The sequence below is a fragment of the Mastigoproctus giganteus genome, chromosome 2 (assembly GCF_048544385.1).
Source record: "Mastigoproctus giganteus isolate SK-2022 chromosome 2, ASM4854438v1, whole genome shotgun sequence".
Classification (NCBI taxonomy): domain Eukaryota; kingdom Metazoa; phylum Arthropoda; class Arachnida; order Uropygi; family Thelyphonidae; genus Mastigoproctus; species Mastigoproctus giganteus.
The window spans coordinates 21,960,813-21,973,257 of NC_143576.1; the positions used below are offsets into that span (position 1 = coordinate 21,960,813).

The 12,445-nt window shown below is 34.2% G+C and overlaps 1 protein-coding gene across 5 annotated transcripts in view; it reads right to left on the minus strand.

The window, feature by feature from the left end:
• Positions 1–12,445, minus strand: part of LOC150089212 (MBT domain-containing protein 1-like) — a 406,745-nt gene that overhangs the window by 37,814 nt on the left and 356,486 nt on the right. For 4 of the 5 annotated variants that reach the window (XM_090388417.1, XM_090388400.1, XM_090388408.1 and 1 more), the window contains exon 18: positions 1,287–1,371. In XM_090388417.1, coding sequence (XP_090244543.1) covers positions 1,287–1,371 — 85 coding nt within the window. The remainder of the gene's footprint in view (positions 1–1,286; positions 1,372–12,445) is intronic. The other variant, XM_090388411.1, reaches the window with a different exon arrangement.

A 12,445-nucleotide genomic window follows, 5' to 3' on the forward strand; every position in this document is an offset into this window, starting at 1 on the left:
GTTGAGCTGCTGGAACGAGTACAGAGAAGGGCAACAAGATTAGTGAATGGAACAAAGGGGTGCTTTTGTGAACAAAGGCTTAAGTTTTTCAAATTACAGTGTCTGGAGACTAGGCACCAGGGAGGTGATCTGACAGAGGTGTATAAAGCCTTGAAGAATCCCATCAATGCTGATGGGATTCTTCCTCTTGCTCAGAATAATCACTTGAGAGGGCATAAATTCAGATTGAGGAAAGACAGACGTAGGATAGACGTGCGGAAATTTGCCTTTAGCCAGCGTGTGGTTGGTTGGTGGAACAGACTTCCATCCCTTGTCGTGGAAGTTGACAGCCTAAATAAGTTTAAGGCTCAGCTGGACAGGTATTTCGAACGAACAGAGGGGTGAAGTGGAAGTGGTTATTTTTCATTTATTTATTTTATTTTTTTTTGGCTGATGCTGCATAAGCTTGCTTTCTTGCATCAAATGCCTCTACTAATGCTAAATGTTGATGTGCAACATAAACAACACTAACAGTCTGTTGAAGGGACATTTTTTTCTTTATCCCCTCCTCCCTTTCCTGACCCTGTTATTGCCTTCATGACCAGCATTCAGTCTACCTGATCTGAACCTCTCATTATTTCTCTTAAAAAAATTCAACTTGAGGCTGTCAAATAACAGACTCATGTTAAATACTAATACTAAGTTAGATGGCAAGGTTGGCTTTTATAAAAATCACTATGAACAGTATCTAAATAGATATTGCATACTGCCTTCTCCCTCAAAGAACCATTACTGGGCTTCACTTTTTTAATAAGCTCATTTCTTCCAATATCCTCTCTCTCTTATAAATTTCTATGTTACAGAGAATATTTTTGAATCGTGAATATAGTGTGCTGGTATTTCAACTTTATTGCTTTCCATAGTTTGCATTTTATTATTTAAGTATTGTGTTTTTATGAATATGTTAACTGAATAACTTAATAATTTGAATATTTTAGTTTAAAATATTTTGTTATTCTATTATATATTTTAACTATAATCATCTTTCATCTATACATATAGATGAAAAAATCTTTAATGCATCATTACAAGAAGTAAATAATCAAATATGCCACTTGCAGTACAAATTAAAACTATTATCAAGCAAGATGCACAGCTATTTACTATTTATCAAACAACTTATTTCACTTTTGTTATAAATCAAATCAAAACATTCAAAATGAAACCAAACACTATAAATACTGCTACACCATGATTATCACCAGTATCTATCTTTAAAATTTATTGACTAAAAAAAAAAAACATACTTGGAACTTTCAGATAACACTACTGACCCTTTGGTATCTTCCACTGACTTTGATGTTATTCCAGATACATCAGATGTGGATGAAACTATAAAAATGTTTTACAATAAATAATTACCTTTTAAAATAGACTTAATGAACAAAATGTTCTTGATGTAAATATAAAATTCCTTCCTCTTAATTGCATCATGGCTTTCATTTTTCGACTTACAGCCATGCCTATTATTTGAACTACAATACTGATATGAGATTTATGATATAATTAACTCAAAAACTTTAAAAGGGCTATTAAATATCAGGAAGGAAATTTCTTACAGTGTGTGTGTGTGTGTGTGTGTGTGTGTGTGTGTGTGTGTGTGTGTGTGTGTGTTCTTTAAATGAATTCCATTGATCAATGGGCTGCGATATCTACATTTAAAGAGATAATCTTATTTATAGTTCTAATTGATAACATACAGGAAAAGAATAATTTTTGAACAGAAAGGACACAAAGCATCAATATACTATTTCTGTAAACTGGGTTTACAGAAATAGTATATTGAATGAAATACAAAAGTTTCTTGGGGGAAGACGGCATGTAGCTCACCCCGACACTGTTAACCCTTTCATTTCATTAACAAGTTTGTTGAATGTATCAGTTGAAGGTAATGAGGTTTCTACTACCCAACTGCTCTGCAGAGTGAATTTTTGGTAGGGTATTTTTTTTTTTCTTAAACTATAAAAATGAAAACTTTGTACATAAATTTTTTTACGTATTAATTTATTCTTATTTTGGTCTGTTTAGAGTGAAATTACTGGTAAAATTCAAATCAGAAAAAAAAAAAAAAATTGTAGATTTCATAAAGGCTTCTTTAAACCAAACAGGACAATAATAACCAACACGTGAAATCAACTCTCTTTTGATTTTCAAATCTAGTTTCATGCCATCTATTAAAACTGTCTACCATTAGTTGGAAACACAAATAAGAGAGGGCAACATGTACTGGAAGATTTCGAAACAATTTGTACATCAACTGACAATTTATATATGTACACAAATTTACATGTGTGCTCTGGAAAAAGTTAACTTGACCAGTCTGAAAAAAAGGTCCAAAGAAGTTTCTCCTGGGCCGACTGTTTGGCTTTGGTGTCCTCGTAAAAGGAGCCTTGAGATGTGTGCAAGCATTACTCTTATCCATATCATCAGATAAATGCAAATATGTATTACCCTTTGTCCTCTAAACTAGCAATTTCCCTGAACCCTTAAGGCCTCCTCAATGAAACTGGCAAAGATCCTTGCACCACCTGTGTTCAAATGTATTCTATTTCCTTCTACCTACTAGAGTAGGTAGAAGGAAATGGAATACATTTGAAATGAAAGTAGACCAGAGTCACCAGATAGGACTATCTAGTGACTCTGCACTAGATAGTCCTATTTAATGTCATATGAGAGGGTGATCAGTGTATATTACTGTAAAATTGTCGAATCATGCTCAAAGGGCTGCTTGGAGTTATTAAAATATCCATTCCAGTCACCCAGTGTACAAAATAAATCAAAAGCAACTGAATTATTAAGCCATCAAACTCAGAGAGACTAAGAATAATTAGGTAAAATGTACAAAGAAGCTACTGTTATTTCAATATAAACAGTAATACAAGTTGTGATTTGCCTAGAGATTCATCAGTCTGAAAGGAGTTTCAGAGTTGATTAGCTAACTTTCCATGAAACAGATTCACTGTAATAATTTTTTTAATAGAAAAGGCACTTAGCATAAAAGTTTATTTTTATGCATTTAAAATGCAATACAAAAAAAAAAAAAAAAAAGAAAGAAAGAAACACAGCCAATGTTTCAAAGGTATAATCTCATAGTTATAAAAGTACCCTATATTTAGAAATGCCAAATGAACACATAATATTTTGATACCACAACTTCTCTTTTTTTTTTTTTTTTTTTTTTAATGAGAGCTACTACTCCACACCTTTCAGTATATGTATATTCTCCATCAAGTGATGCCCACATATAAGGGATTGCTTTTTGATGTGAAAACTCTTTGGTGGCACCTAAGAATGGTTATGTTATGTTACGTTATTTGGTTTTTTAGGAGCATTAGCAACTAAGGCCATATTGTTCCGGGGATATGCGGTGATCATTCCCTGACCTTTCTGCATCCTCCGTATTTGGTGGTCACGGGCTTGAACCCCGGTCTAATCAAGAAGCGTGTGCTACGCACTGCTGCTAATGCCCAAAAGGCTACAGAGGCACCCCACCTAAGAATGGAATGTAACAGAAATGTGAGACGGATGTGTACTGTTGTGGTCAAATATTTATATTGTTGCAATTATACTAAGGCAGTATGATCATCACAAAAGAACCATAATAATGGTTCTTTAGCGGCAAGTCATACTATTCTACAAATGGATTTCACTAACCTCTTCCAAGTCAAGGATGTTTTCACATGAAACATCTTTTGTGTGTACAGGGTGCACAAGCAATTTTTTTATTGAATAAAATAAATGGAAACTCAAAATGGATTTTATTACTATGTATGTTTCCAAATAGTATTCTGCAGCTTGCAGCTGCTAATATTTTCTTTGTTCTTGTTGTCTTGAAAAAAAAAAAAAAATGCTATGGTTACCAACGTTCCATATCCAAATATCTTGATCATCACACGATCAAGAAAAATGTAACAATTATCTATGGTTTTTTTTTCTTCTTCTTAATTTGCTGGTTATGTATCCTATGTTACTAAAGATGGAAATGTAATGTGGTGCCGACTTGTGCCAAAAAAGTTTTTAACCCCTAATCTAGCAGTATTTTTGTCAGTACATCCAAAGGAATGACTTCAAGCAATAATTTAACCTTAGATTCTGATATATATATTTCAGATTGTAAATATATTTGAAATATCTTGAAATGTTGTTTCTAATTCCTAGCAGTCTCAATTTCAATTTTTAATATTATTATTATTATTAGCCATATGGTGCAAGGATGCCTGAGGCTTTTGTTGCACCAGCCAAAAAAAAAAATTCTGAGTTACCCCTGCAGATAATTGGTTATTTAAAAAAAAAAATTTTTTTTTTAGGAGCATTAGCAACTAAGGCCATATTGCTCCTGGAATATGCGGTGGTCATTCTCTGACCTTTCCACATCCTCTGTATTTGGTGGTGATGGGCTCGAACTCCCCTGCAGACATGTGATACATTTACATTTATACAAAATAACTGGAAATTATGTTGTTTTTAGTTCAGATATTACATGTTCTTGTAGTTGATCTTTTTACATTTTCAAATGAAACAGCCAACCCAAATATTGGATTGCTTCTGCATTTCTTCAAGATAATTCGTACATTAATGAACAGTCCGGAAGTGAACTGCCCGACTTTCATTCAAAACATAGACAGAAATACTGAAAAGGTTAATAAAAATAATTTTGGTATAAAAACATACATTTAAATCTTAAATTAATTATATCATAATGCATGAAAAATAATCACTGATAATCTTTTTCTTTAAGGTTAACATATATTTCTTAATGGTGAGATGTACAGTGAAGAAAGTATAACATAGTTGCTATGCATGCATGAACAATGAGTGAGAGCACCAGCAAATTTTGAATCTTGTTTAAAATTAATAGTTCATTATTACACGTGCTTGTCGATATAGTATATGTAATTATTTCTTACTTCATCCTGTTAAAAAAAATGAAAGTTAAGGAATGAAGTGTGAAAGGACCTTGCTGCCATTGTTCATCAATCAACAAAGAATGATATAAATGTGGTAGAATTTTTCTGCGTGGTTTGTGCTTGTTAACAGGAGAGATTGCTTATACAGGGATGGGGTACACTTAAATAGAAACGGTGCAAGAATATTTGCTGATACTATCGAGGCAGTGTTAGATGGTTTGGAAAATAGTTAGCTTGGGAGACTAACAGATTAACAATAGTTGTGGGCAGAGGTAAATGTGATTCTTGGCTTGTTTCTATTGGAATGTGCAGCAGCGTGGAATGCAGGGTGTTGGGGATTTCAAGGCCTACTATAATTATTTCTTACTTCATCCTGTTAAAAAAAATGAAAGTTAAGGAATGAAGTGTGAAAGGACCTTGCTGCCATTGTTCATCAATCAACAAAGAATGATATAAATGTGGTAGAATTTTTCTGCGTGGTTTGTGCTTGTTAACAGGAGAGATTGCTTCTACAGGGATGGGGTACACTTAAATAGAAACGGTGCAAGAATATTTGCTGATACTATCGAGGCAGTGTTAGATGGTTTGGAAAATAGTTAGCTTGGGAGACTAAGAGATTAACAATAGTTGTGGGCAGAGGTAAATGTGATTCTTGGCTTGTTTCTATTGGAATGTGCAGCAGCCTGGAATGCAGGGTGTTGGGGATTTCAAGGCCTACTATAATTATTTCTTACTTCATCCTGTTAAAAAAAAATGAAAGATAAGGAATGAAAAAGTAAAGACGGGCTGTATTAGGGTAACTAAGAGTAAGAACAGGCATGTATATTTGTTCACTGTGGTCTGTGCTTGTTAACAGGAGAGATTGCTTCTACAGGGATGGGGTACACTTAAATAGAAAGGGTGCAAGAATATTTGCTGATGCTATCGAGGTAGTATTAGATGGTTTGGAAAATAGATAGCTTGGGAGGATACACAGACTAACAGATTAACAATACTTGCGGGCAGAGGTAAACGTGATTCTTGGCTTGTTTCTATTGGAATGTGCAGCAGCCTGGAAAGCAGGGTGTTGGGGATTTCAAGGCCTACTGTGAGTCATCATGGAAAAGTAAAGATGGGCTGTATTAGGTTAACTAAGAATAAGAACAGGTGCATGTATATTTGCATGTACACCAATGCTAGGAGTATAGTAAATAAATTTGATCAATTTGAAGTGGTGGTCAAGTCATCAAATAGAAGAGATGCAGAACTTGAATGGGGGAGTACAATGTGTAAAGAAAGGACAAAATATTTAAAGTATTTTTGTTTTTCGGGCAGTCTCCAAGGTTTCCCCTATACGCTGTGGTTTCGTCTGTAAGGCATATGCCAAAGCTGGTGGTATGTGTGTGTGGTTCTGTTGAATGTTGAGTGCCAGCACCTGGTCCCCTGCCCCCCATCTCTTGCCACTAAGAGGAGGCACACCAAGGACTGTACACAGCTCTTATTGGAGCTTACAGCAATTACTGAAAATCCTGAGGGTATTTTTGAGAACTGAAACATGAATAAGTGGGAGACATAGGGGAGAAAGGAAGGAGAAGGGAAAAAAAGGATAGAATGTCGAGGAGAAGGAAGAGACTTCCCCAGAAAATAAAAATTAGTGTTTAGGAAAAGTAACAGAAAAGAGGACGACCAGCAAACTAACCTGGTTAAATAAACTTTATGTTAATCTAGTATTCATAAGAAAACTTATGTTATGGATAAAAAAGTATGTTAAACCATGAAACATACAATAAAAAATTCTTTTATATGTCAAAGCATTTAAAATATTAGCTAAACAGTTAAGAATCTTATAGAAAAGTGTCATAATGACTATAGTCAAAAGTGAAAGTATATTAAATTTAATTAGTAACAAGAAGAGACGATTGGAGGAAACCAACACAACTGTCATTGACCATTATGACAAAAGATATACATCAGGTAGTTAAATAACTAAGACACCTACTCAGACAGGTGTCAGGTTATGATCACGTACCTTGCAGTGGCAGAGATACGTGTTATAATGGTCTTAATAAAACATTAAAATAGCTATAGTAGCATTCACTGCAAGTGCAGCGGCAGACTTGACATCTTTAAAAAGGTCTTAGTTAAAATTATCATCAATTAGTACAAGCAATTGGCAGTACAACTAAACTCAGTATCAGTTCTTATTTTAGATAGTATACAGTCACTTTCTATTGTCTATTGACAGGTCAAAGAACAACTCTGTTCAATATACGTCCCAAACCAAACCAAACCAGGCAAGGTAAGGAAGTCACATACTGAAGGTAAGGAAGTCACATACATAATGAAGACTTTGCAATGGGAATAAAGTCCAATTAGTCACAGTTCATTATAAAACCATGCATTAGAAGTTGGTGGAACAATATCATTCAAATGCAGTTCTTGAGAGACAACAATAACTTAGAAGACATCAAGCAGTTTTCAAGTCAATGTAGTGAAGATCAGCACCACTGAGCAGCCTGTAGCAATGCAAAACAAGCACAAATCATATACAGTTGTGCCCCTGTATCTGCTGATTCAGTTACCCGTGGTTAACCACAGGAAAAAAAAAAAAAAAAAAACCGAAAAATCTTAACACGTACTACTCGTGTGTCCAATACGATGCTTCCCTTTATTTTTTACAATGTCGCGTATGGGTTGGTCACCAACATTATAATGGTTCTTTAGAGATTTAACAGATGCACTGTTTTCGAACTTTCGAATAATTTCAAGTTTTTGTTTAATTTGAAAGCACAACTCTTGCGTTTGTCCATCATTTTCATGATTTCTAAACAAAAAAAAAAAAAATAAATAAATAAAAAATAGTTACTATACAAAAAAAAAAAAAAAAATTCTGATATCCCTGACATAAATAATGAAACAAAATTTGTCCTTTTGTGGTGCGATGGAACACAACAATCGACGCTACACACTAAATCAAACTAAACAGTTGGTCTCTTTTTTTAAATTTTTTGTTTTGTTTTGAGTGATAGGTGTGAAGACAGTGGGGGATTGCAAGATAATAGGTACGCTAATCTCCCAATGACAACTTATAACACCGTTTCTTGCCGCTTATTTACGACTTGCAAAATATCTGTTTATACCAATTCTAGTTATTACTTGAATTTTATGATTTCTGGTTGATTTTTTTAAAATTTGGATTCTTGAAGTGTCCTGGTTAATCGAATCCCGATAAATTGAGAGTCTGCTGTACTTTATTATTACTGCATTTAATGTTGGTAATGTCTTACTGTATGTTTAATTTATCAATTAAACTTTATTATACGTATGTTCAAGAAAATCGCATTATATATGGGGTTAGTGGGTGTTTGCTTATATCCATGATTTCAGCCATCCAAGATACGCTCCTGGTATCCCCCGAGGATACGGGGGTCTTACCATGTTTGTGTTTCTGAACCATAAGAAACAACATTGGATCTTACAAGTATATAATCTGATCTTGACAGTAAAGTCGTTATCTAATTAATTTATAGGTGACAATTAACAGACTTAAATAGACAATAATTGACAGTCTTATGTACATATATACATGCTGGCCATGAACAAATAGTGCACAACCATGGCTGAAATTGCTATCTTGCAATTTCATTTAATTATCAATTAAATTACAGTAATTACCATAAAAGTTACAACTCAAAACAAGTAATCAAACTCAGCAAATTCATGATGCTGAGAAACTTCTTCCATACAGAAGAATTTAGCTATTAGAATATCTAATCTAATATCTAATCTAAAGAATATCTAATCTAAAATATCTAATTATTACTCAAAATATGTTTTCTCCTTTTAAATAGTTAATCAGCATAATAAGCTAGGGCATGAAAGTTCTCTATTTGTTACTAATTGATACATATTCTCAGCATTATATACCTCAGTAATAATTTGCATTTGATTCCTCAAGTCAACATAAAAATTACACCCGAAAAGCATATGTTCTATAGTTTTTCATCAAGGCTACACAAGTACAAAGGAGAGGCTGCTAAACCAACGCGTGTAATTTATGATCAACACCTGTGTATCCTGTCAGTAGACATAAGATGTTGAGTCCAGGACAGGACCAATTAGTTTGTTTTCTGTAAAGGACAAGGTCAAGGTGTCAATATGTGTTTGTTTTAATTGTGGTCTCCAGGGTTTCCCCTATATATCATAGTAGCATCTGAAAAGGCAAAAGGCCAAGGCCGGGAAGTGTATATATGTAGGTGTGTAAGTATATGTGTTGTTAGGTTGAGTGCTGGCACCTGGCAACTTCGCAGCCAGGGGGAGGGGGGGCAGGGATACCTGGTTCCCTGCCCTGTGACTCCCAACCTTGGCCACAAGGAGGTGCACCAGGGGCTGCTTTTAAACTGAAACTCTTACTGGGGCTATTAGGCAAGCCTGGGAGCCCCAAGGTGTTTAGGGAAAGGAAGTCAAGCTAAGAATGAGAAGTATGGGAACTGGAAGGGAAAGTTGGATAGAAGATAAGGGGAAGAAGAAATAGACATCTCCTGAAATTAAAAAAAAACAAAAAAAAAAAAAAAAAACCAGAAATCATAAAATTCAAGTAATAAATAGAATAGGTATAAACAAATATTTTGCAAGTCATAAATAAGTGGCAAGAAGCGGTGTTATAAGTCGTCATTGGGAGATTAGTGAACCTATTATCTTGCAACCCCTGTTGTCTTCACATCCGCCGCTCAAAAAAAAAAAAAAAAAAAAAAAAAGAGAGAGAGACCAAATGTTTAGTTTGTTTTAGTGCATTGCGTTGATTGTTGTTCCATTGCACCGCAAAAGGCCAAATTTTGTTTCTTTATGTATGTCAGGGATGTTGGAATTTTTTTTTTATAGTAACTTTTTTTATTTTATTTTTAGAAATAGTGAAAATGATGGGCAAAAGCAAGCGTTGTGCTTTCAATTAAATAAAAACTTGAAATTATTCAAAATTTTAAAACAGTGCATCCCTTAAAACTCAATGAACCATTATAATGTTGTTGACCAAACCATACATGACATTGTAAAAAATAAACGGAAGCATCGTATTGGACACGTGAGTAGTGCGTGGTAAGTTTTTCATTTTTTTTTTTTATCTATTGCCATACTTTTTACATAGGTCGCTGAACATTTTTCGATACAGTAAGTCCCTGACTTATGTAGCTTCGGACTTACATCACGTTATTTATATATATATATATTTTATATGACTGAAGATTTCAGTGAAGGGGACACACACTTCACCATAATAACATAAAAACCCACAGAATTCTAGCTATCGATATTATCGCAAATGCAATAAAACCGAGTTTACTATCCATTTATAATTTTGTACTAACAGAAAAGCCCAGTAACCCGGAAAATGCAAATTGTTTTTGTTTTATGGCAGTGATCTCCAGAAATGTGCTTTAGTAAAATGTGAGCTCACGTGGAGTGATAATAGTGAGTTTTTGCCTTAATCCTGTGAGGTTCTTTACAGAAAATCTAATTTTGACCGTTATCATGGTGCCAACTAAGAGAATTGGTGACAGCAGTACTAGCATATTTATCAAGAAAAGGAAAGCGATTGAGTTGGATCAGAAAATTAAAATAATAAGGATGTATGAAAATGACCAAACATTAACAAGTATCGCGCGGAATTCAGATTTGTCAATGGTGAACACAATAATAAAGAACAAAGACAGAATAAGAGAAGGGATCGGCACCAATAAAGTCAACTATAATAACCAAGGCTACGAAATACATATCAGTTTTTACTGTACAATAACATGCGCTTTTTCTTCCTTTTATGTTTCCTTTCTTATGTGCCACTTCGGCTACTTTACTGCTGTCCCCAGATAACGTTTTTAATTGAACTAATTAAAAATATAACTATTTTTCTTCATCCTTCTGAGGATATTATGTGATTTTTGTAATTTTGGCATATCAGGGATATAGCAGCAATGTTTTATTAGTCATTCCCGAGTTATGCAAAACTCAACTTGCATAAGAAGTCCTGGAATGGACTTCTCATGCAAGTAAATCCCCGACATACGTAAGAAGTCTCTTACGTATGTTGGGGATTTACTGTATTTTTGGATTAACCGGGAATATTTTTTTACCATTTATCCCAGAAAATCGAGAGTCTACTGTATCAGGAATTTTATGAAAAAGAAATGGGTAATAGAATGAGAAGTATGGGTGCAGGGGAGGAAGGGGGAAATAGAGATAGAAAGTAGGGGAAAAAGAAAAAGACATCCTCTAGAAGAACGAGTAACATACAGTAAGAAAGTATAACATATTTAAGAAAGACTAGTGAACAGATACTTAATCTAAACTTATGACCAAATATCAGTCAACCATAAACAATAACAACAATATGCACATTGGTTCTGGCTTTAGACCATTCCACAACACAAGTGGGGGAGACATTAACAAACCAATTCCATTTCCTGAATCCTAACATTAGGTAAACAGGAAACAAATAAAATCATGCCTAGACAAAAGCTAAGTTAAGTTTTAAGTCCATTACAATTCAATATTAGCAAAGAGTTAGCAATATCCACCCACGAGTACAGCGAGAAACAATAAAACAAAATTAGAATACATTTCTACAACCAAAATCATTCCAACCCCTCCCAACTCAGGAGAAGAAACAAGGAGAATTTAAAGTCTGTCCACAAAAGCAAGAATAATTTCCAAAAGGACATCTCCCATTTACATAACACATTGACCCAAACAATTGGCAAGGGACAAAAAAATCAGTTATTTACAAAAAATTTAACTATTTATAAACATCCAGAAAACAATATATATCTAAATAATACAACTACAAATCACAAAAAAAAAAAGGGAAAAAAAAAAGACATGTGTAGAAAAAAAGGACACTGTGTAGCCAACATATTAACTCCACAATGTCTATCCTCTAAATTCAGAGGGAGACCACAATAGCTTCCAGAACATATATACATTTTACAGCCAATCAAGTGCCAGTCAATCACAAACTCTACATTTCAGGAGATCATCATGCCAAGCACTAACAACATAAGTACTGGACTACCAAACCAGAGGCCCAAAACACCATTCAACCTCAACAGTCAAGACTTCCAATATTCAGACAAGGTGCAAGTCCACATTACAAAAAAAGGCTCAGTTCAATACATTAATTTGTTAGACAACTCATAATTAATAATCTTTTAGGAGAAACACACAACTCCAGCTCTTGCCAAGAAGTAATTCAACAAGTCATAGAGACAGTAATTGTATCACCAATTTCATAGTCCTGGATAGCAACCAGGACTATGAAAAAACACAAGATCGGACATACAATAACAGTTTCAATCCAGCCAGTTCACCAATAACAAAATGAAAACCTTATAGTATATACTATTAAACCAAAAGTCCTTGGCCAACAGACATTTTCACCCTGATAAATCAAGTTCAACCAGGGCAGAATCATTTCATCAAAACAGTTCTTTTAAACACAACTAGGTTTTTATTGCTGAGGGCCATGATAT